At 51.1% G+C, this 22512-nt stretch overlaps 1 protein-coding gene across 3 annotated transcripts in view; it reads left to right on the top strand.

Moving 5' to 3' along the window:
• The first annotated feature begins 11371 nt into the window (after positions 1–11371).
• Positions 11372–22512, top strand: part of LOC310852048 (maestro heat-like repeat family member 5) — a 39698-nt gene continuing 28557 nt past the window's right edge. The window contains exons 1-8 of one of the 3 annotated variants that reach the window (XM_083754759.1): positions 11372–12328; positions 13808–13968; positions 15305–15459; positions 17110–17238; positions 18920–19079; positions 19891–19946; positions 20315–20422; positions 21988–22104. In XM_083754759.1, coding sequence (XP_083610885.1) covers positions 12312–12328; positions 13808–13968; positions 15305–15459; positions 17110–17238; positions 18920–19079; positions 19891–19946; positions 20315–20422; positions 21988–22104 — 903 coding nt within the window. In that variant the 5' untranslated portion in view covers positions 11372–12311. The remainder of the gene's footprint in view (positions 12329–13807; positions 13969–15304; positions 15460–17109; positions 17239–18919; positions 19080–19890; positions 19947–20314; positions 20423–21987; positions 22105–22512) is intronic. The other 2 variants (XM_083754758.1, XM_083754757.1) reach the window with 2 other exon arrangements.

The following is a 22512-nucleotide window of genomic DNA, read 5'->3' as shown; positions in this document are numbered from 1 at the left end:
AGCTTCCTTCACGTAAAGGGCGTGGGAAACTCAGAGGAGAAACAGCTGAAGAGAAAACGCTGAGAAGAAAAAGCGCCAAACGGCTGGCCCCGCCCACAACCCGACCTGTGATTGGCCAAGAGGCCGACCTATTGCTGCCGAGATTTTTATTGTTGCTGCGGCTGCTGGACGCGTGCATCGAGCGAGGGCGTCCTAGGGGGGACATGACTGGAAAGAAGGAAACGGACCGGAGAGGGGGAGAAAGGGCAGAAGACGCGCCACCGCCACCATTTTGGTTGAGGGCAGTGGGACCTAGCCTGGCCGTTGGGTTCCGCTGGTCTCCCTCGTGAGGTGGGCGCCTCGTTGGGGGTCCCTGCGGAGAAGGAAGGCCGGAGGGGCCCCCAAATCCCCTCAGGGAGGAGTCCCAACAGTGCCTGAGGGGCCTGGTTTCTCCTGGTTATTATTATTATATTATATTATTAATATTCTTGTTGTTATTATATTATATATATTACATAATTATATCATATTATATATATATAATATTTTATAACCTTATAATTAAGGTTTCTCATTGTTGTTGTTATTATTATTATTATTATTATTAATGATAATCCTCATTATTAGCATTCTCCTTATTCTCCTCCTCCTCCTAACGTGTCCCTGAGTGCTGCTTCCAAGCTCCCTCAGGAGCAGCCCAGGTAGACTGCCTCTGGCCCAGGAGGCTCTGCCAGAGCAGAAGAGGCACCTGGGAAGCCAGAGTAGCCCCACGAGGTGGGCTCCTGACCCCCCAGCTCTCTTTTGGGGTGCAGTGGCCAAAGTCCTGCTTTTTACCTTTGCCCCTCCAGCCTTTGCCCCGCCTCGCCCTGCCAGCACGCAGGTAAGTTGGGGGCGAAGTCCTGCTGGGCGCTGCTGGGCGGATGGCATGCCTGTGGGTGCTGTGAGGTGCCCTGTTGGGTTGGGGTGAGCCGGGGGGCGAAGGGAGACGGGGGCTGCGAATCCCGTCCCTCTCTTTCTTCCCTCTCTCAGTTCCCAAAGTCCTGGGAATTATGCCTCTGAGCAGCAGGTTGGACTAGATGACCCTTGAGGCCCTTCCATCTCTCCCATTGAGGTGTGTCAGGAGACCTCCAAAAACAGTGGGTTTTCGTTGGAAGGGGACAACACCTGCTTCTGGTGCTCATGAGCAACAGTGACTGGGAGTCAGTTGCAATCAAGGTGTACTTCCTGCATTGCAGAGGGTGGGCTGGATGACCCTTGAGGGATCTCTGAAGCCTACAATTCTCTGAGACAAACTGTCAAACTGTTTAGCTTGGGTGTAGGTGCCAAATGAAGACCTTTCTGTGGCAAATAGCCTGGATTGGCATAGATTTTTCTCCTCCTTTGGCAGGGTGCATGGGAGATGGCATGAAGTGGCGGGGAGGCCACAGCCAGCTTAAGACATTTGGTACCTGAAGTGAACCCCAGGATGGAGCCCCTCCCGCCAGCGTAGTGAATTGCAGATGGTGGCATGAAATAAATTTTGAAGGGGTTTTATTTAATACCAAGAATCCATTGTTGTGAATACATTCATAGAACTTTCTTCCTCCTTGAAAGAGAAAATAATCTTGAGAGCAGAATTCCTAAATGCTTCTAATAGTTTTTTTGTTTCAAATACTGCGGTGACTTTAGGTTCCGGATTAAGCCTCTTAAAAGAAGAAACTATGAGAATGACGTATTTCTTAAAGTAAATGCAGGCTGCTGAACCACTGGAGTGTTACGTTCTTCCAAGGAATTAGGCATCAGATTGGAATAAGGCAACTGCTGGGCTTTGGACCTTATCCTGAACCCATAAATTTGGGACTTACTCCCAAGTAAGTGTGCAGGACAGGACATCAGCCATTCCATGTAACACACACACACACACCTCTATGCCAGGGGTCAGCAATTTTTTTCAGCAGGGGGCCAGTTCACTGTCCCTCAGACCTTGTGGGGGGCCAGACAATTTTGGGGGGGGGAGAAATGAACAAATTCCTATGCCCCACAAATAACCCAGAGATGCATTTTAAATAAAAGGGCACATTCTACTCATGTAAAAACAGGCTGATTCCCGGACTGTCCAGGGGCCAGATTTAGAAGGTGATTGGGCCGGATCTGGGCCCCGGGCCTTAGTTTGCCTATGCTGACTTGCCCATTTCAGGATAGTTTCACCCAGGTTCCAAAATGTCACACTGATTTCAACATAATTTATTTCAAGTTTGTGTGCCTTATATAATCGTTAAGTTTGCTTCAGATGATTCAGTTGATTTCACTTCTGTCCTGTGTATTTGGCAAAGGTCTGGCAGTGGGCTTTTTTCACCTGTTCTTAAAGATCTCAGAGACTACCAATATGGCCAAAGTATCACCCACTGGGCAAGGTGATTGAGCGAGTGGTTGCTGAACAACTCCAGGCACGCCTGGAAGAAGTGGACATCATGGGACTGAAACTGCCTCAGTCACACTGGTCGATGATCTCTGGCAGGCTAGGGACAAAGGTGAGAGCTGTTTCCTAGTTCTGCTGGATCTCTCAGCAGCTTTTGATACCATCGACCATAACATCCTTCAGGACCGTCTTAGAGGGGCTGGGAGCTGGGGGCACTGTCATACAGTGGTTCTGCTCCTTTCTCCTGGGCCATGTTCAGAAAGTGGTGGTGGGGAATGAGGGTTCAGACCCCTGGGCTCTCACTTGTGGGGTGCCTCAGGGTTCTGTCCTCTCCCCCATGCTTTTCAACATCTACATGCAGCCGCTGGGAGAGATCATCAGGGGATTTGGGCTAGGTGTTCATCAGTATGCGGATGATGCCCAGCTCTACCTCTCTTTCAAATCAGAACCAGTGAAGGCGGTGAAGGTCCTGTGTGAGTGCCTGGAGGCGGTTGGAGGATGGATGCGGCTAACATATTGAGGTTGAATCCTGACAAGACAGAAGTACTGTTTTTGTGGGACAGGAGGCTGGCAGGTGTGGAGGACTCCCTGGTCCAGAATGGAGTAACTGTGCCCCTGAAGCACCAGGTGTGCAGCCTGGGAGTCATTTTGGACTCACAGCTGTCCATAGAGGCACAGGTCAATTCTGTGTCCAGGGCAGCTGTTTATCAGCTCCATAGAATAGAATTCTATGATTCTATTCTATGATCTGGTACGCAGGCTGAGACCCTACCTGTCTGCAGACTGTTTCGCCAGAGTGCTCTAGTTATTTCTCGCTTGGATTACTGCAATTACAACTAATCCAGAAATCGGCAGCTAAACTGGTGACTGGGAGTGGCCACCGAGACCACATAACACCAGTCTTGAAAGATCTACATTAAAGGTAAAGGTAAAGGTACCCCTGCCCGTACGGGCCAGTCTTGACAGACTCTGGGGTTGTGCGCCCATCTCACTTAAGAGGCCAGGGACTTCCGGGTCACGTGGCCAGCGTGACATCGCTGCTCTGGCGCGCCAGAGCTGCACACGGAAACGCCGTTTACCTTCCCGCTGGTAAGCGGTCCCTATTTATCTACTTGCACCCGGGGGTGCTTTCAAACTGCTAGGTTGGCAGGCGCTGGGACCGAACGACGGGAGCGCACCCCGCCGCAGGGATTCGAACCGCCGACCTTCTGATCGGCAAGTCCTAGGCGCTGAGGCTTTAACCCACAGCGCCACCTGCGTCACTGGGAGTGGCCACCGAGACCACATAACACCAGTCTTGAAAGATCTACATTGGCTCCCAGTATCTTTCCGAGCACAATTCGAAGCGTTGGTGCAGACCTTTAATGCCCTAAACGGCCTCAGTCCAGTATACCTGAAGGAGTGTCTCCACCCCCATTGTTCTGCCTGGACGCTGAGGTCCAGCGCCGAGGGTCTTCTGGCGGTTTCCTTGCTGCGAGAAGCCAAGTTACAGGGAACCAGGCAGAGGGCCTTCTCGGTAGTGGCACCTGTCCTGTGGAACTCCCTCCCACCAGATGTCGAAGAGAAAAACAACTACCAGACATTTAGAAGATATCTGAAGGCAGCCCTGTTTAAGGAAGCTTTTAAAGTTTAACAGACCATTGTTGTCAGGGGTTCAGAAGGAGAGATACAGGAGGGGGAGCAAATGGAGAGTGAGGAGGAGGAGTACAAGGGGGGTGCAGGCAGTGACAGTGGCCAGAGTTATTCCACAAGCCTCTCTAGCGAATCGGAGGACTCACAGAAGGGAGCGCCGGTGGCCAGAGCGAGGGGGGTTCCAGGGGGGAAGCCCCAGGAGGAAGGGGCCAGCGGGGAGTCCCTGAGCAGCAGTTGGAAATCAGGACCAGCTTCTCCACCAGAGCGCAGTGGGGAGGGGGAGTCCCAGGAGTCGGGACCAGTGTCCTCACCACCAGAGGGAGGAGAGGAGTCAGGTTTGGCAATGCCCACATCAGGAAGCGGGGAAACGGTCAGAAGGAAAGTCACCGGCTGGGCGCGCGCGCCAAGTTCAAATGCACAGGAGCGCGGCACAGCGGGGAGCCCGGGAAGGGAGCCAGGTCCTAAAGCCCGCCGGAGGGAGGGGCAAGACTCAGGAGGCTCAGCGTCAGAGGAGTCCAGGAAGGAGGAAACCCCAGAGGGCAGAAGGACCCAGCGAAGGAAAGAACAGCGTAAGAGGTGGAGCCGGGCTAGAATCTTAAACTGGTGTGGGTGGAGCAGTGAGTCAGAGGGGACTTAGCCGGTCTAGCGTCAAGACGTGGGTCTGCGCGCCCAGAGCTTGGAAATGGAAACTAAACTTTAATAAAGACTTTTGTATATAACATCCACTGGGCGTTGGTCCTCTGTGAGCTGGGACCTAGCGGCAGTCCTGACAGTAAGTCCCCTCTCCCTTTCCACCAATTTTACAACCTCGTGGAGTGTGGGAAAGCAGCGAGGGGTGAAGATTGGTGCTTCGCGAGCTCACGAAAACCAGGGAAATGACTACCGAAGAGAAGATAGCGAGTCTGCAAAACGCAGTGATGCAGCTGACTGCAGAAATTGCGGCGTCCAGAAAGAAGGAGCAGGAAGCAGCTGTTACCTGCCAGGATCTGCGAGCCAGGTTAGAAGTGCTAACTACACAGAGGCTACCGGCCACCAGACCAGAAGGGATTGGGCTGGGGAACAGAGGAGGGAGCCTTGTGTCTCACTTCAATGGGGACCTGCAGGAGTATCCTAACTTCAGAGCAGATGTAATATATGCACTGCAGCTGCTTGACAAGGACTTTAAAAATGAGGAAGAAAGAATGGGATTTATTGTTTCGCATTTACGGGGAGAGGCGAAATCGTGGCTGCGCAATCTCTGGAGAGATAAGGATCCAGCCCTCCAAAATGCGGGTGCCTTCCTTAAAGTGATGGATGCGTGTTTTTTGTCTGAGATTGATGTGGATATCGCTAGAAAACAGATTCACGGACTAAGACAAGGTAGAGCCACTGTAAGGCAATATCATTCACGCTTTTTCGCATTGGTGAATATATTGGGCTGGGAGAGAGAATCGTCTGCCGTCAGAGATCTGTTCTGGGAGGGGCTGAACGGAGCTGTGAAAGACGAAATTGCAAGGGGGGAGAGACCCCAAACCACCAAGGACATTGTGGAGAGGGCACTCACCATTGGGGTTAGGCTGGAAGGACGCCCTTGGGACAAGGAGGAAGAGCATTGGGGACGCACGCCAGCGAGAGGACCGCCCCCCTTTCCCAAGGAAGCGGCGCGCACTCGATCCATGCCTCCGCTGGGAGGAGGAGAGGAGCCGATGGAGATAGGTGGTGCTAAGGCTCAGTCAGCACACAGAGCCCTAACGCCGGGAGCAGTCAAAATGAAGCCTCCTAGAGGGACCAGGAAGTGCTACATCTGCGACAGTGCTCAACACATGGCGAAAGAGTGTCCCCAGCGGTTTCACAAGCACACTACAGCCGCAGCGACAGTAACAGAAGCAGTTCAGCAGAGTGAATCACAGCAGGGAAACTCCACTGTCTGGCTGGAAATGGAGCCACTGGGGGCCAGCCAGACAAGTCAGTGAAGCAATCCCCAGTAATGTTACAGCCCACAGACCCCCTCCCACCCAAACCAGTAGTGCAGCTCACCGCATCCCTTCAACTTCCCAATGGGCTCACTGTGGAAATCCCCATTACCATTGACTCTGGGAGCAATGCAGATTTTATAGGCATGGACTTCATCCAGCAACATGGCATAGCCCTTCTGCCAGCGACGGTACCTCTGAACGTCGTCACGGTGGACGGCAGGGAGCTACTGGGAGGGCAAGTGCTACAGCAGACGCCGCCGATGGTGATGCGCATTGGTAATCACCGCGAAGTCATCAGCTTCAACGTCACCCGCCTGTCAGACACGCCCATAGTGTTGGGAATGAGTTGGCTGGATAGGCACAGCCCGGCATTAGCTTGGTACCAGCGGCAACTGACCTTTGGCTCCTCCTACTGCGCAGAACACTGCATCCTGGCTGACTTGGACGATGAGGGGCACGAGGATGGACCACAGCTGAACTTGGGCATGTTGCAAGCGGTACCTAACAAGTACAAAGAGTTTTTGGAGGTCTTCTGCGAGAAAGAAGCGGACAAGCTGCCTCCCCACAGACCCTACGACTGCAAGATTGACCTCCTGCCGGGGGCGACGCTCCCGACGGGGAAGCTGTATTCCATGTCTGAGGATGAATTGCAGGAGCTCAGGGAGTTCATAGATCACAACTTGAAGTGGGGATTCATCTGAGAGTCCAAGGCGGTGGGGGGCAGCCCTGTATTCTTTGTAAAGAAGCGGGACACGCCCCAAAAGAGGCTTGTAGTTGATTACCGCGTCTTAAATGCGAAAACTAAGCCCTCGGCCTTCCCTATGCCCAAGATCGATGACCTGCTGGCGACGATGAGGAAGGGTCGCATCTTTACCAAGTTGGATCTGCGCGGAGCGTACAATCTCATTCGCGTGAGGGAAGGTGACGAGTGGAAAACGGCCATGTTTACGCCGCTGGGTACCTATGAATATAGAGTTATGCCTTTTGGATTACAAAATGGCTCCCACTGTTTTCAAGCATTCATGCATCATGTCTTGGCGGGTCTTCTCTACAAGAAGTGCGTCTGCTTCCTGGACGACATCCTCATCTTCTCGGAGTCGCCGGAGGCTCATGAGAGAGATGTCAGGGAAGTCCTGCAGCGGCTGCGGGAGCACCGGCTTTACGCCAAGCTGGAGAAGTGCCAGTTCGACAAGATGGAGGTGGACTTCCTGGGCTACAAACTGTCCGACAAGGGACTCGCCATGGACAGTACCAAGGTACGGGCAGTGCTGGACTGGAAGAGCCCACGCAATCGAAAGGAAGTCCAGAGGTTTGTCGGCTTTGCCAACTTTTATCGCAAGTTCATCAAAGGTTTCGCCATGCAGACAGCGGCCATCACTGACACCCTCAGTTCCAAGAAGAAGAAGTTCATCTGGACGGAACAGGCAGAGCAGTCCTTTCAGAAGCTCAAGCACCTCTTCGCGTCCGAGGAACACCTGCTACACGTGAACCCCAGCAGGCCCATGAGAGTGGAGACGGACACGTCAGACAGGGCCGTGGGGGCCGTCCTGTTGCAGCAAGACCACCAGGGGGACTGGAGGCCGTGCGCTTTCTACTCCAGGAAACTCAGCAAGTCGGAGCAGAACTACACCATCTGGGACAGGGAGTTACTGGCCATACATGCAGCCTTCAAGGCGTGGCGGCATTTCCTCGTCGGGGCCAAACACACGGTGCAGGTCCGTACGGACCATAAGAACTTGGAGTACTGGCGCACGGCGAGGTTCCTGAACCAGAGACACATCCGCTGGGCGGAGTTCTTTGCAGATTTCGACTTCAGAATAGAATACATCCCTGGAAACAACAACATCATGGCGGACGCGCTGTCCAGGAAACCGCAGTATCTCGAAGAAGAGGCGCCGGCGGCGGCCAAGCATATTTTCGCACCAAAGGCGTGGGCATGCGCGTCAGCCACGGTGGACCTGGACGCGGTGCGTCGCGCGCTGCAGACGGACTCCTTCGCGCGAGCCAAAATGGAGGAGGTGCGTAGCGGCACGGCGAGGGACGACGACTTCCAAATACGCGACGGCCTGCTCATCCGCAAAGGAGCCCTCTACGTGCCGGGAGACAACCTCCGCGCGAGGGTCCTGCAACAGCTGCACGATGCGCCCAGCGCGGGACACTTCGGCAAGGAGAAGACGGTGGACCTAGTAGCCAGAGACTTTTGGTGGCCCAAGATGAGGGGGGATGTCGCGGATTACGTCAAGAGGTGCGACACCTGCCAAAGGGCCAAACCAGTACACCAGCCGCCGGCGGGCCTGTTGGAACCGCTACAGACACCGTTCGAACCGTGGGAGAGGGTGGCCCTGGACTTTGTCACGGATCTGCCCAGCTCGAGAGGCAAAACGGCAGTACTCGTGGTAGTAGACTTGTTCACCAAGATGGCCCACTTCATTCCTTGCGCGAAGGTGGCCACAGCCGAGCAGACCGCCAAGCTGTTTATAGACCACGTGTTCAAGGTGCACGGCCTACCACGGTCCATCCTGTCCAACAGGGGGCGCCAGTTCATATCCAACTTCTGGCAAAAGCTGATGGGTTTCCTGAACGTCAAGGTCAGCCTGGCGTCGGCGCGACACCCGCAGACTAACGGACAGGCGGAGAGAGTCAACGCCATCATGCAGCAGTACCTGAGATGCTACGCGAACCAGCAGCCCTCGACCTGGGTGGACTACCTACCGCTAGCCGAGTTTGCCTACAACAACACGAAACACGTGTCCACGGGGGTGACACCGTTTTTCGCCAACAATGGGCGGCATCCCAGAACCTTCCCGGGTTTAGAGAAAGTGAGGGAGGGGGAGCCGCTGGGAGCAGAGGCCGTGGCAGCAGAGTTGCAGGAGATCCACGAGCAGCTCAGGAGGCAGTTAGAGATGGCGAAACAGGCTTACAAAGTGCAGGCAGACCGACACAGGAGGGTTGGGGAAGACATCCGGGTAGGAGACTGGGTCTGGTTAGCAGCCCAGGCAGTTCCGGCCAGATCGTTGGCCAAGAAGAAGCTTGGGCACAAGCAGCTAGGGCCTTACCAAGTAGAGGCGCAGATCAACCCAGTGGCCTTCCCGTTAACACTACCGGAGGGGTCCAGGATGCACCCGGTCTTTCATAGATCAGTGCTCACACCCTACAAAGAGCCCCACAGGTTTCAGGCACCAGGGACAGCGCCAGACCCGCTCAGGGAAGCGCCCAAAAAGGGGGGGTCGCCGAGAAGGGGGCCACTCAACGAAGCCACAGAGATTTTAGACTCAAGGTGGGGGGAGGACGGGATTGAATATCTTCTCGCCACAGAGGACACCCCGGCCAGCGCCAACAGGTGGGTGCCGGATTACGCATTGGAGGAGCAGTTGCTCAAGGAAGAATTCCATACACTCTTCCCGCACAAGCCTATGCCGACGGGCTTTTTCGATGATTGTCTGTTCACACCCACACTCTCGGCCAGCACTTTCCGGGGTTTCTCGTCAGCGGAGGACTCGGCTCCGGGAGGCAGCTCCCCAGAGGGATCGCTCTCAGGTTTTGGCACGGGGGGATCTTATTGGTGGGAGGACCAACCCGAAGTGGGATGGCGCAGAGACATGCCGGAGGGACCCTGGGAAGTGGCGTCACCTCAGGTGACAGGGGGAGACGGGGTTTTGAGTGATTTGGGGGCGGCCTCAGATTTCGAACACACCGCCCAGGAGATGGAAGCGGAGGGAATCGCAGTCGACGAGCCCATGGAGGACTTTCCGGACTTATCACGATGGCTGCACGCCTCGGGGGACGAACTGTATCCTGAACTCACCCCGACAACTCTCGAGCACCCGGAACCCACACCTGAAGAGGGGGAGGGGGAAGGGGGGGCTTCGAGGGGGGATGGATGTCAGGGGTTCAGAAGGAGAGATACAGGAGGGGGAGCAAATGGAGAGTGAGGAGGAGGAGTACGAGGGGGGCGCAGGCAGTGACAGTGGCCAGAGTTATTCCACAAGCCTCTCTAGCGAATCGGAGGACTCACAGAAGGGAGCGCCGGTGGCCAGAGCGAGGGGGGTTCCAGGGGGGAAGCCCCAGGAGGAAGGGGCCAGCGGGGAGTCCCTGAGCAGCAGTTGGAAATCAGGACCAGCGTCTCCACCAGAGCGCAGTGGGGAGGGGGAGTCCCAGGAGTCGGGACCAGTGTCCTCACCACCAGAGGGAGGAGAGGAGTCAGGTTTGGCAACGCCCACATCAGGAAGCGGGGAAACGGTCAGAAGGAAAGTCACCGGCTGGGCGCGCGCGCCAAGTTCAAATGTACAGGAGCGCGGCACAGCGGGGAGCCCGGGAAGGGAGCCAGGTCCTAAAGCCCGCCGGAGGGAGGGACAAGACTCAGGGGGCTCAGCGTCAGAGGAGTCCAGGAAGGAGGAAACCCCAGAGGGCAGAAGGACCCAGCGAAGGAAAGAACAGCGTAAGAGGTGGAGCCGGGCTAGAATCTTAAACTGGTGTGGGTGGAGCAGTGAGTCAGAGGGGACTTAGCCGGTCTAGCGTCAAGACGTGGGTCTGCGCGCCCAGAGCTTTGAAATGGAAACTAAACTTCAATAAAGACTTTTGTACATTATATCCACCGGGCGTTGGTCCTCTGTGAGCTGGGATCTAGAGGCAGACCTGACACATACGCTTCAGGTTACAGACTCCGCTAACCCAGAAATATTACCTTGGGTTAAGAACTTCGCTTCAGGATAAGAACAGAAATCATGCGGCAGCAGGAGGCCCCATTAGCTAAAGTGGTGCTTCAGGTTAAGAACAGACCTCTGGAACGAATTAAGTATGTAACCAGAGGTACCACTGTAATGGAAGAAGCAAAGATCACCAGTGTCGAAGCAATGAACTGGTCATGTTGTGCAGAAGCCTAATTATCGTCTTCCAAACCAACTACAGTCATACCTCAGAAGTTGAATGAAATCAGTTCCCGAAGTCTGCTTGACTTCCAAAATGTTTGGAAACCAAAGCTCCTACAGCCAATCGGAAGCCACGGAAGTCCCATCGGACGTTCAAGTTCCAAAGAATGTTCGCAAACTGGAACACTCACTTCCGGGTTTGCGACGTTAGGAAGCCAAAACGTCCAAGTACCAAGGCGTTTGACAACCAGGGTACAACTGTACTCTATTCCAAACTTTAAAATGGAAAGCATAATGCTGGCAGTCAATAAAAGAGGTTTAAAGAGTCTCTCAAGGCAAATCTAAAAAACACCGACAACTGGGAAACACTGGCCTACGAGCGCTCCAGTTGGAGAACAGCCTTTACCAAAGGTGTCATGGGCTTTGAAAACACTCGAATTCAGGTTGAAGGGGAGAAATGAGTTAAGAGAAAGGCGCGTTTGGCAAATCCTCACCATGATCAACTCCCAGTGCAGAAGGACATACAGTGTACGGATTCAAAATTGGCCTCCACAGTCACTTATGGGCTCACTGTTAAAACTGTGTTTATGGAAGACAACCTTACTTGGCTATGAGTGATCGCCAAAGAAGAAGAAGACTATAAAGACACCAGTCTCCACCGTGCCTCATTTCCAAAGGGAAACAGACACTGTGTAAGCACCTGGAACCCCTGGAATCCCACATCTCTCAGAGACTGGGGTGGCATGCAACTATATTTATCCATCTGCTTAATTCTTCCCATCAGTTACATCACAGCATATGATTTATTGGTAACAATCCTGATCCCACCTTTTGGGAAAAACAATTGTATTGATTGAAATTGTTTTTGCATGTTATGATTCTCTTCAGAATTAATAAGAAACAGTTTCACCATGTCACTTCCAGAATATTCCCAGTCTAATGGAATTCATGTCATGATAGCAACTCCTTATCAAACCAGAAGAGTCACAATATGATCTTCATTTGGCACTATTAAATTACAGAGTTACACCATTAGAACCTGGGATGGTTCACCGCAGTCTTTGGGAAGAAGGTCAAAATTGAAAAATGAAACCAGTTTGGGAGAGAAAATTTATTAGAAAGAAGACCCAGAATGGATTACAGCAGAAGGGGCTCTGTGCTGCGACTTCGCACATTTTAAAACATGGAGGTGCAGAGTGTTCAGGCCCTTGTTGCAGCAAGAGGAGCCCTGTGCTGCTGCCCTTTCTGCCCTGACCTCTGGGCATCTGCTATGTGCTGGCACTTCTCTCCGCAGTGGGCAGGGAACTCCAGAGCTTCCAAGCCTTCAGTGCTGGCGCTGACAGACTGGGATGAATGCAGTCCGTGATTGTGATGTCACGTATGACATAAAGTACATTGTGGTGAACTGGAGAACAGAGTTGCCCACAAACGTCTGGAAAATGTCAGCCAAGTTGAGTCAGACAAAATTCACAAAAGAACATGACTCTCTGTGGAAGGTAATTGGTGGACAGAAGTTGAGACCTTATCTTAGATGATTGTCAGATCTTTGGCCTTGTGCCAACACGGCTACCTTCCTGAATCTAATACCCAGGGGTTGGTCAAGTTGGGCCCCGCCAAGGATGCAGGCCTGGGTGCATGTGTGCAAAATTGTGCCTCTCCACTCTGGTTCAGAGTGGCTAGCATCCCACCTGGCCATCTGTGCATTCCACAGACCACTGCTCTGCTGCTTGGGGTGGGGGGCAATACAGCTCCTTACCCAGGGTGCAAGGGACAAGGAGGGTGTCGATGCAGCTCTTTGCCAAGGGCACTCGGGAGCCTAGGTACACCTCTGGCCCCAATTCACCCTACTTTCCATTAACCTGGGTCCCAAATGGATAAGTAAGGAACTTAGAACCATCCTTTGGGTTGCTGCTTGATTAACAATTGATTAACAATTGAGTGGGAAATGTCGACTTTTCTGTTAACTGAAGCTGGCAGATTGCCCTGTGTGAAAAACTCACAGCATCAGGCTCTCCCAGGGGCTCAGTGAACCTGGCTCTCTTGCAGCTCTTTGCTTCCCTTTCTGGACTGATGTCAATGTTTCAGCACATAATAATAATAATAATAATAATAATAATAATAATAATTCCAATAGCACCTTAGAGACCAACTAAGTTTGTTAGCCAGTGTGGTATAGTGGTTAAGAGTGGTAGATTCGTAATCTGGTGAACCGGGTTCGCGTCTCCGCTCCTCCACATGCAGCTGCTGGGTGACCTTGGGCCAGTCACACTTCTCTGAAGTCTCTCAGCCCCACTCACCTCACAGAGTGTTTGTTGTGGGGGAGGAAGGGAAAGAAGAATGTTAGCCGCTTTGAAACTCCTTCGGGAAGTGATAAAGCGGGATATCAAATCCAAACTCTTCTTGTTATTGGTATGAGCTTTCGTGTGCATGCACACTTCTTCAGATACCAATGTTTCAGCAGGTGAGGAAAAGCTGTTCCTTTGATGAGGGGGATTCCCCAAATGTCACTGACTCCCTTATTCTTTTGGCCCTTGTAGGCCTATGTGTGCATGGTGCTATACTTTGTCTTGTACATGTTCTGTTAAAGTTCAGAAAGTTTATGTATTTCACCTGATTCTGTTACTCTTCTATTATGGTTTTATTAGGTCTTTATAGAACTTCATGCTGGTCAGCTTTGCATTTTTAGCTGTGTGGGCTCTGTAATCACATGGGGAGGACTGAGGAGGCTGTCTTCCTTTGTTATATTCTTTTGGAGAACACACAGTCTCTCATATTAAATATTGGACAATGAGCTCTTTATAAACTGCCATTCAAAAAAATGGTTCTCTTCTTCGTGCCCTCTGTCTAGTCTTTTTTTGAGAAGACTTGCAATAACGTTTAACATGATATTACAAGGTGATGGTGGGTTTAGGAAACATCTAAGTAATCTTTGGGAAAGATATTTCTGCCTGCCTCAGCTCTCAGTTCTGTTCCAGGATCTGCTCCGTTTTCAAGAGAGCAAGTCCACGGAAGAATAGAGTGCGGGCTCATCCAGCGAGAGAAGAAGAGCAGAGTCGGAGCAGAGACACAGCGCCTGCAGCTCTTCCCCGGCAAAAGGAGAGGGCAGAGCCACACAAGGAAGAGCTAGACGAGAATGGTGAGCTGTCAGCCTTAGGCAGAAGAAGGGCGTCATGAAATCATTGTCCCAGTGAGGCACCCTTTTCCACAGGGAGGGGCTCAGATGCTGTGTTTGAGCCCTCACCCCACCCCCTGGAAAAGGCTGCTTCACTTGCTGGCTGCAGAGAGCAGAGCTGAACTGCTTCTCTTTCGGTGGCAGCCCTACTGCCCACAACCCACACCCACTTTTCATGTATTAGGACAGAACTTGCATAAATGTTTTTTTTAAATAACTTTTATTCAAAATTAAAACAAAACATATTATCCAGAAACATATCATCCTTATTTCCCCCCATTTTCCTCCCTCCCCCCACAGAACCCACCCACCCCCACCCCCGACTTCCCTCAGTTCCAGTCTTTGATTTCTCTAAAAATGCAGTTTTCTGCATGTTACACAGTTGTATAAAGGAGTCCAGTTTGCTTTGTTGTATCTTCAAATACTTTGTAAAGGGTTCCCATTCATCTTTAAAGTCACAGTTATCCTTGTCCCATAGCTTGTATGTCAGTTTTGCCAGTTCTGCATGGTCCATCAATTTTTCTTGCCTTGATTCTTTGGTTGGGGTTTCTTCAGTCTTCCATTCTTGTGCTACCAGAACTCTTGCAGCCGTTGTCGCATACATGAAGATGTTTTTCAGCTTTTTTGGCAGATCTTTCCCTACAATCCCTAATAAAAATGCTTCAGGTTTTTAAACAAATGTTGAATGGAACATTTTCTTCAATTCACTGTATATCATTTCCCAAAAATTTTTAGTTACAGATAGGTAGCTGTGTTGGTCTGCCATAGTCAAAACAAAAAAAATTCCTTCCAGTAGCACCTTAAAGACCAACTAAGTTAGTTCTTGGTATGAGCTTGGTATGAGCTTTCTGAATCTGAAGAAGTGTGCATGCACACGAAAGCTCATACCAAGAACTAACTTAGTTGGTCTTTAAGGTGCTACTGGAAGGAATTTTTTTTGTTTCAAAATTTTTTAATTACCTTACAATCCTACCACATATGATAAAATGTCCCCTCCTTTTCCTTAAACTTCCAACATATATTTGAACTAGTTTTGTACATTTTCCCTAACTGCACTGGTGTTGTGTACCATCTGTACATCATCTTCATGTAATTCTCCTTCAATAGGGAACAATCTGTAAATTTTAGGTCAGTTTTCCATAATTTTTCCCAATCTTCCATCATATGGTTGTGACCTACATCTTGTGCCCATTTAATCATAACTGATTTTACCTCTTCATAGAAATTGCATAAATGTTAATAAAAAATAAATGACCCATTCAGAATGGCCTGGTCAGGGTTCACTCTTTGCTTTTACCAGAATCACAGATCTGCTTCTGCAACCTGAGGAATCTCCGGGAAGGAACTGGTCCCTTCCTGGTGCAGGCCTCCATCGACAACCTTTGTGCCCTGGCAGAGACCAAGCTGGCTGGGGTCCTGCGCGCCATCTGCAAGTATCGCCAGAGCATCCACAAGGTAGGCAGGAAAACTCTGTGACTGTGAGATGCTCCCAAATGCCTCATGGCCGCTCCCAACAGATTCATGCCGATGTTAAATAGCAATGGCAATAAGGCTTAGCTGCAGAAGGGAACTGAGGGTCTCCTGGATCTGGTCTGCTTGTGACCCCCAATGATTACACATCATTTATGGCATAGGGAAACCCAGCCAGATTGGTGAGGTATAAATAATAAACTTATTATTATTATAAAATGTGGTTTCTACATCCTCACAGTCAAAACACCCTTAGGTGAATCATGCTGTGTTCTGACTCTCAAGATGCTTTTTGAACTTGGAGCCATTATCAGCCATCAGGAAGAGCACCCATCAGAAGGGCTCTTCTACCGTTGGAACCTTTCTGGATGTTCCTTAGGCACTTCCAAGCAAGCACCACCTGCAAAAGGCACCTACTGACCTTGGGAGCAGCAGGGGGACCTGCATGCCCCCCACCTGCAGCTTGGTGTGTCCGTCTGGGCACTTCTGAAGCATTTATGTGAAGCAGAGTGGTGTCTGGGAGAGTCAGAAACACAGACTGCGATGGTGTGTGTGGCCAGAAAGGAGAAAGCAGAAAGGGTGGCTCACGGGGGGGGGGGGGGACACAAGGAGGACTGCTCCGTCTTGGTGTTGGGGTGTGGTGGTGAGGCAAATTGGTGGGAGGGTGTCAGGAATGTGCCCCCCCAGAGCACAAGGAAAGAGTTAGACTCAGAAATTGAACTAAGTGAACGAGGGAACAATTCTGCAGATGAGAGCAGGCTGACAGAGTCAAGAAAGGGCAGTTCAACCCCCCCTTCCTGGGGAAGATTCTGTTATCTCTCAAGGGGAGGAAGAGTTGGAAGGCAGCCAGAGCATAGCAGATAAGCAGAGGTCAGTGGGGAGGGGGCAGGCCAGCCTCTCAGTCCCCGTTCTAGGCATCTGGATAAGATCATAAGGGCAAGAGGGGGAAGGCGGGAGTTTAACGTCCTTCCTGCTGTGGGAGATGTGAAGATTCAGACTGACCAACTATTGTAAATGTGAGCAGGTGAGAAGCTGTGCTCTGGATGTGTGGGGTTTTTTTGTAAATAAACATACATAAAACTGTCAGAGAATCATTACTTCTTATCCGGGCTTGCTTGCCTGCCAGAGATCATTACAGAGGGCAGCTGACCAGCACTGAGCAGAGCAGGCCCCTTTGTGGCACCTGCTTGACTGGAAGCTGGTGCAACAAAGGACCTTCCTCTGGCACCAGCCATGTCTGCAAAGGAATCTCTTTTTTCAGCTTGGTCATCAGGTGAGTGACAGGAAAGAGGCCCCAGCCAACTGTTAAAATGGCCCACAAGGCCAGGGGAGTTCAGGATCCACCCCTGTTCTGTGAGAGGAAAGCCTTGTAGTCCTCCAAGTGAGATGTGAGGGGCCTTGTGCTAAGCTTCAATCTGTCTCTCCCTGCAAGCATTTCTGTGGCTTCTCACCAGCATGAATTCTTTGAGGAGTCAGCTGTGGGTTCAGACGGAAGCTTCTTTTCTCTTCTTTTTTCAGGGTGCCTTGAGTGAATCCAATGCTGGCCTTTGCTGCTTTTTGCATGCATCCACAAACCACCTTTGGCACTTGACATGAGACTTTTGGTTTCCTTTAGCATTCCCTTCTTTTTTGCAGATCTCTCCAAAGCATCGATTGCGTATTAATGAAATCCTGCAGGCTGTGATCAGGTCGGCACATAGTGTAGACTACAAACTGGCTAAAGTCATCATCAAACTAGCTGCTGAAGATATGCTGAGGACCACAGTAAGGAGCGAACTGGTGAAATAGATGCTTCATATATCACTAAGATGAAGGAGTGAGCGATGCTGGCTCTTTCCCACCACCTTTCAAGCCTTGCAATATTTTACTTATTTTTTCATTAATTTTGTATACCACCCTTCATCTGTAGATCCCAGTGCAGTTCACAACATAAAATTATAATATAAAAAGCACAAAATACATAATAAAAATAAGGATATAAGCAACCCAATAATTTCCAGTACTTGGGCATATTGCAAATACGGGAGAATTTCATTCAATCAGAGCCCTGGTGGAACAACAGGCCATCCCATTAGCCCATCCCCAGTAATAGCAGCTAAGAAAAAGGTGTGGTTGGCATCCCAGTCTATGCTGACCATAGCTGCTTTTCCCTAGACATCATCTGAGCCTTCAGTGACAGAGATGGGTCTAGGAGCTCCCCAAACAATGCACTTGTTTCTTCAGAGGGAGAATAACTCCCAGACCTTGGAGACTCTTTTCACCGAGTCTTCCATCTTACCAAGATTCTTTCTCAGTTTGTTGGCCTCATCCAGCTCACCACTGCACCCAGGCACTGGCTTAAAACAGTCACAGCCTCTTCCAAGTCAGATGCAAGACAGAAACAGAGCTGGGTGTCATCACCATACTGCTGAAACCCTGCCCCAGACCTCCCAGAGACCCTCTCAATGGCTTCATATAGATGTTAAATAGTGCTGGGGTAAAATAGTGCCCCAACAGCACAACTGCCAAGGGGCAGCATAACTCCCCAGTGTTATTCTCTGACTGGACTCGTAGGTAGGAGCAGAACTGCTGGACCACAGTGCCACCAGCTCATGGAGAAGGTCCAGAGCAGCAATGTCTCCATTCTCATCCCTCTCCTGAAGACAGTTCTCTACCAGGTTGACCAAGGCAGATTCTGCCCCAAAGCAGAGCCTGAAGCCAGGCTGGAAGAGGTCAAGGCAACCCATTTCCACCAAGGGGGTCTGCAACTGGACTACCACCACCTTCTCAACCACCTCACACCCAAAGGGGTATTTGTGGCAGGGTGGTAATTGTCAAGCACCTTGGGGTCCAGGGAGGTCCTCTTTAGGAGCAACCAGCCCCACCCCACACAAATGTTGACAGAGGAGTCTAGTGAGGAGTCCTGCACAACCCGCAGGTTCACCAGGGAGGAGCCCTGGGCACCGCCTGGCCTCTGTGTGGCCAGGAGGCAGCAGTAGCCAGAAGTGCCTTTGACCACTTTGCACAGACTCAGTTATCAGTTACTCTGGGTCCTGCAGTGGTTCAGATGAGATTTCTGCAATGTGCTCCACATGTGTCTGCCCTTGCAGGTGCTCTGGGAATCTCAGGTGCCTTGAAATGCAGCCGCCCATGTTTTCACCACAACCAGTTAGCTGGACCATGTTCCAGGGATCTTCTACAACCCCCCTGCCAACATGTTTCCAGGTTAAACTGAAGGAGCTGCTTCTTGTCTTTTAATGGCCTGTGATGATAATTTCTGGAAAACAACCTTTCACCATATTACCCTGACCAACAGCTTTGTCCGCGCCTGTTAGAAATACAGCGGGTGGGGGGTGCCTGAGTGAAAGGTCCCTTCAGCTGCAGTGCCCCCCACGCCCCACAGAGCAGAAATGGGCAAGTGGCCTCAGCTGCCCACCTGACGTTTATATCCCCTTTGCTTCTGCAGGATCTTCGGGACCTGTACCAGGATGCAGCTGGTGACATCCTGGTGGCCCTCTGGAACCACTTCCCGGTAGAAGTGCTGAGCAAGCTCCTGGACGGCTTCCAAGGGCGGCTGCTCCCATACCGTAGCATCCTCTGTGTTCTGGGGAAACTGGCAAACAAAGGTACAAAAGCCTCATCCTTCCCAGTACTCCCTTTCCACTCTGCCTCTGTGTCTTCAGAACAGAGCTGGTTCTGATCCAAAGTTCTCTGGTGTGTTGGGATAGGGGTCACCTTGAGAAAACTAGGCCTGCTCAGCCAAATGAGCCAGAGGCAGCAGCCAGCTTCCATCAGCAGGTCCCTGAGAGGTCCCTGCACAGGACCAGCATTGCTAGCTGCCCATCACAGAAAACGGCCACCACCCCTTATTATACTGGGGCAGATGGGGGCAAATACCCAGACAGTGTCTTCTAAGAGAGACCTTGCACAGCGGACGCTGCCTGTCTATGCCTTCAGGTCCCTCATTGTTCCCCTTATGCCTCTCCTGCCCCTCCCATGAACAAAAGTTGCCTCACAGATTTGGAGAACTGCTAATGAACTGCCCGTGGCTGCTGCTGAAGCCTGCAAATGAGCTCTGGGGAAATGCCTAGCAAAGCTCTTCTGGACACACACAGTCTGAGTGCTGCTGATAAGCTTGTGTTTATTTTGGTGCACAGTCTAACACTGTCATTACCACCATGTCTACTCAGAAGTAAGTCCTACTGTATTCAGTGGAGCTTAATCCTAGGAAAGTGGGGTTAGGATTGCAGCCTATAATGGCATGGGCTTCAAATGCAAGGACCTATGATATGCATTTGAAGCCCACACCATCAGATTTAGCATTGCATAGGCCAAAAGGACCAATCCTTGCTTGCTCCACAGACTTAGTGTCTGAAGCGCTTTATGATGCTCATGAAACTCAGTGGCCCTGATCCACTGCCTGCCTTTCCTATGCAGCCTTTACAGAGAGTGACGCCTACAAGACTGATGTGTGGGAGCGAAAGCTGGTGGAGGTAAGGTGAGAGCTCTTCTTCCTCAAGGGCAGGGGGGGGGGGCATTTATTCAGGTGACCTAAGCAGAGCCAACCAGTCATGAGGCAGGAGGAAACTGGTGCACCAATGTCACAGAGGGGCTGTTCTAACTTGTGGGGTGGGGTGATATTAAAGTACATTAAATTTGCTGGCTAAGTTCAAACAGCCTTTCTCTGCTGCTGGCACCACAGTGGGGACCCTCAGGCACCAGTCAGGTTTTTAAAACAAAATCAAGGGATATATTTGAGCAATCTTGAAGGCCACTCCAAAGCATTTGGCATTGCAGTGGAGGGCCTTGGGAAGAGCCAGCTGTTGCCCTTCAGTCTGTTTCTCCCTTTTGTGTCCTGCAGTTTGTGGAGCGGCTCCTGATTGACGTCACGGACAAGGCTTGCTGTGCAGAGCTCAGCCGTGAGTTGATGAGAATGCAGCAGACCCAGAACGACCAAAGCCCAGAGAAGGTTTGTGGAAGAAGGAAGCCCCATGAACTGCTCTGCTTGTGGGGGACCTGGGGCTCTGGCCACCCCTGGGGTCAGCTTTCCAGAAGAAGTTTCTCATGGAGTTTTCATGTGATCCAGTCATGTTTCTTTTCTCCATTAGTTCAGTTCCCTACAGCTGTAAAATGCTGCCCCTGAACCCCTAACCCAACCACAAAGGGAAACCTGCATGCAAGATTTGAGCACAAGAGCCCTCTCCCCTCCTGCGGTTTCCAGCAACTGGGATTCAGAAGCATTGCTGCCTCCAACTGTAGAGGCAAAGCAGAGCAATCCTGGCTAGGAGCCACCCAAAGCCATACCCTCCTCCATGAATTTGTCCATTCCTCCTTTAAACTCATCTAGGTTGGTGGCCATCCCTGCCTCCTGTGGGAGGGAGTTCCACAGCTTAACTTTGTACTGCATGAAGAAGGACTTTCTATGTTGCACACACCCCAGTGAGAGATTCCAGAGGTTCCAGGTGTTTTCCCCAGCATTCAGTTTCCTGGGAATGAGGGACAGTGGAGAATGTGGTGCCTTTAGGACCTGTGGTTTATTTACACACATATACAACCTCAGCCTACGATGGAGGAGCTCAGAGTACAGTGGTACCTTGGTTCTCAAACACCTTGGTACTCAAACACCTTGGAACCCAAACACTGCAAACCTGGAAGTAAGTGTTCTGGTTTGCAACCTTTCTTCGGAAGCCAAACATGCTCTATTTTGAGCGTTACACTTCCGATTTGAGTGCCACACTTCCATTTTGAGTGTTACTCTGAGGTCTGTCTGTTTTTGCTATTTATTTTGTTTTTGTAGCTCTTTTTTGTGTTTGTGACTGCAGTACATTTTTTATTGCTTTCATTTTATGGATCAATGGTCTCGTTAGATAGTATAATTCATGTTAAATTGCTGTTTTAGGGGTTGTTTTTAAAAGTCTGGAACAGATTATTCCATTTTGCATTACTTTCTATGGGAAAGCGCACCTTGCTTTTGGAATGCTTTGGTTTTGGAACAGTCTTCCGGAATGGATTAAGTTTGAAAACCAAGGTACCAATGTATTAACCCCAAAAGGTCTTGCTTCTCCCATAGTCACAGCCTTGGTTTCAAGCAGAAATAAAGCGTGTCTCTCCCTCTCAGGCTTCTGCCAGCCTCCTGCTTCCAGCCCAGCTCACGCATGCCTCAATTCTGCCTTTTCTCCTTCTAACTACAAGCCAGTTGAGGAAGGGATAGCTACCAGCACAAAGCCACTTCCTTTGTTACCCCAGCTGCACATACTTAGGGGCTATTAATTTGCCAAGAAACTGGCCTGGCTATTCCAACAACTGAATCCTTGCTGGATCCAGGAATTAGAAGGGACTTGGGAATACCACCTATCCCAGCCCACTACCACCAAGGCTCACAACACTATTGTAACATGCTTTGGAAAAGAAATCTCAGTCAACCACACCCACACCCTCACACCCACACCCACCCATACACACACACACACACACACACCCCAGGTTCTCCCTGTGATCTTGTGGGTGTTTGTTTTCTTCCTCTTCTTCCAACAGGTCTTTCTCTATCAGTATTATGGGGCCATCCTGCGTGTCTCAGATGACTCTCAGTTAGTCCAGGAGCAGCTCAGCCATCTCCTGGCCTTGCACCACAGAGGACCTTGGGAAGCCACGGTGAGGCAAGGCAGCTGATCTCCTCCCAGGAAAGGGGCTCCATCACTGCATTTGTAGACAAGCCCCACATCCTCCTGCTGTCCTTGATGGCCCAGCTTGGACCTTAGGGCGAAGTGTGGGTCAGGAGAAGGAGAGCAGCCTGTGAAGTGTTGCACTTTCTGAGGGAGGGAATAGGGGGCTGGGCTGGCATGGGAAATGCAGGTGGGGAGGCCCAGAGGAGAAAGAGGAGCACCCATCCTCAGGGCATTTCATTAACCAGGTGAAAGAATTTGAGCTTTGCTTGTCCCGGAGAAAAGTGGCTCTGAGTGTGGGAGGGAAGAAATGCCTCTGAGCTGGCTCCCTTGAGACATCTGTCACCTGATTTCCTGCCCAATCTGACATGATCACAAGGGCCTGGACACATCCCTG

This window comes from Podarcis gaigeae (assembly GCF_964106915.1).
Source record: "Podarcis gaigeae genome assembly, chromosome: 9".
NCBI lineage: Eukaryota > Metazoa > Chordata > Lepidosauria > Squamata > Lacertidae > Podarcis > Podarcis gaigeae.
The sequence above is the reverse complement of the archived record's forward strand: the minus strand, read 5'-3'. Positions and strand labels throughout refer to the sequence as shown.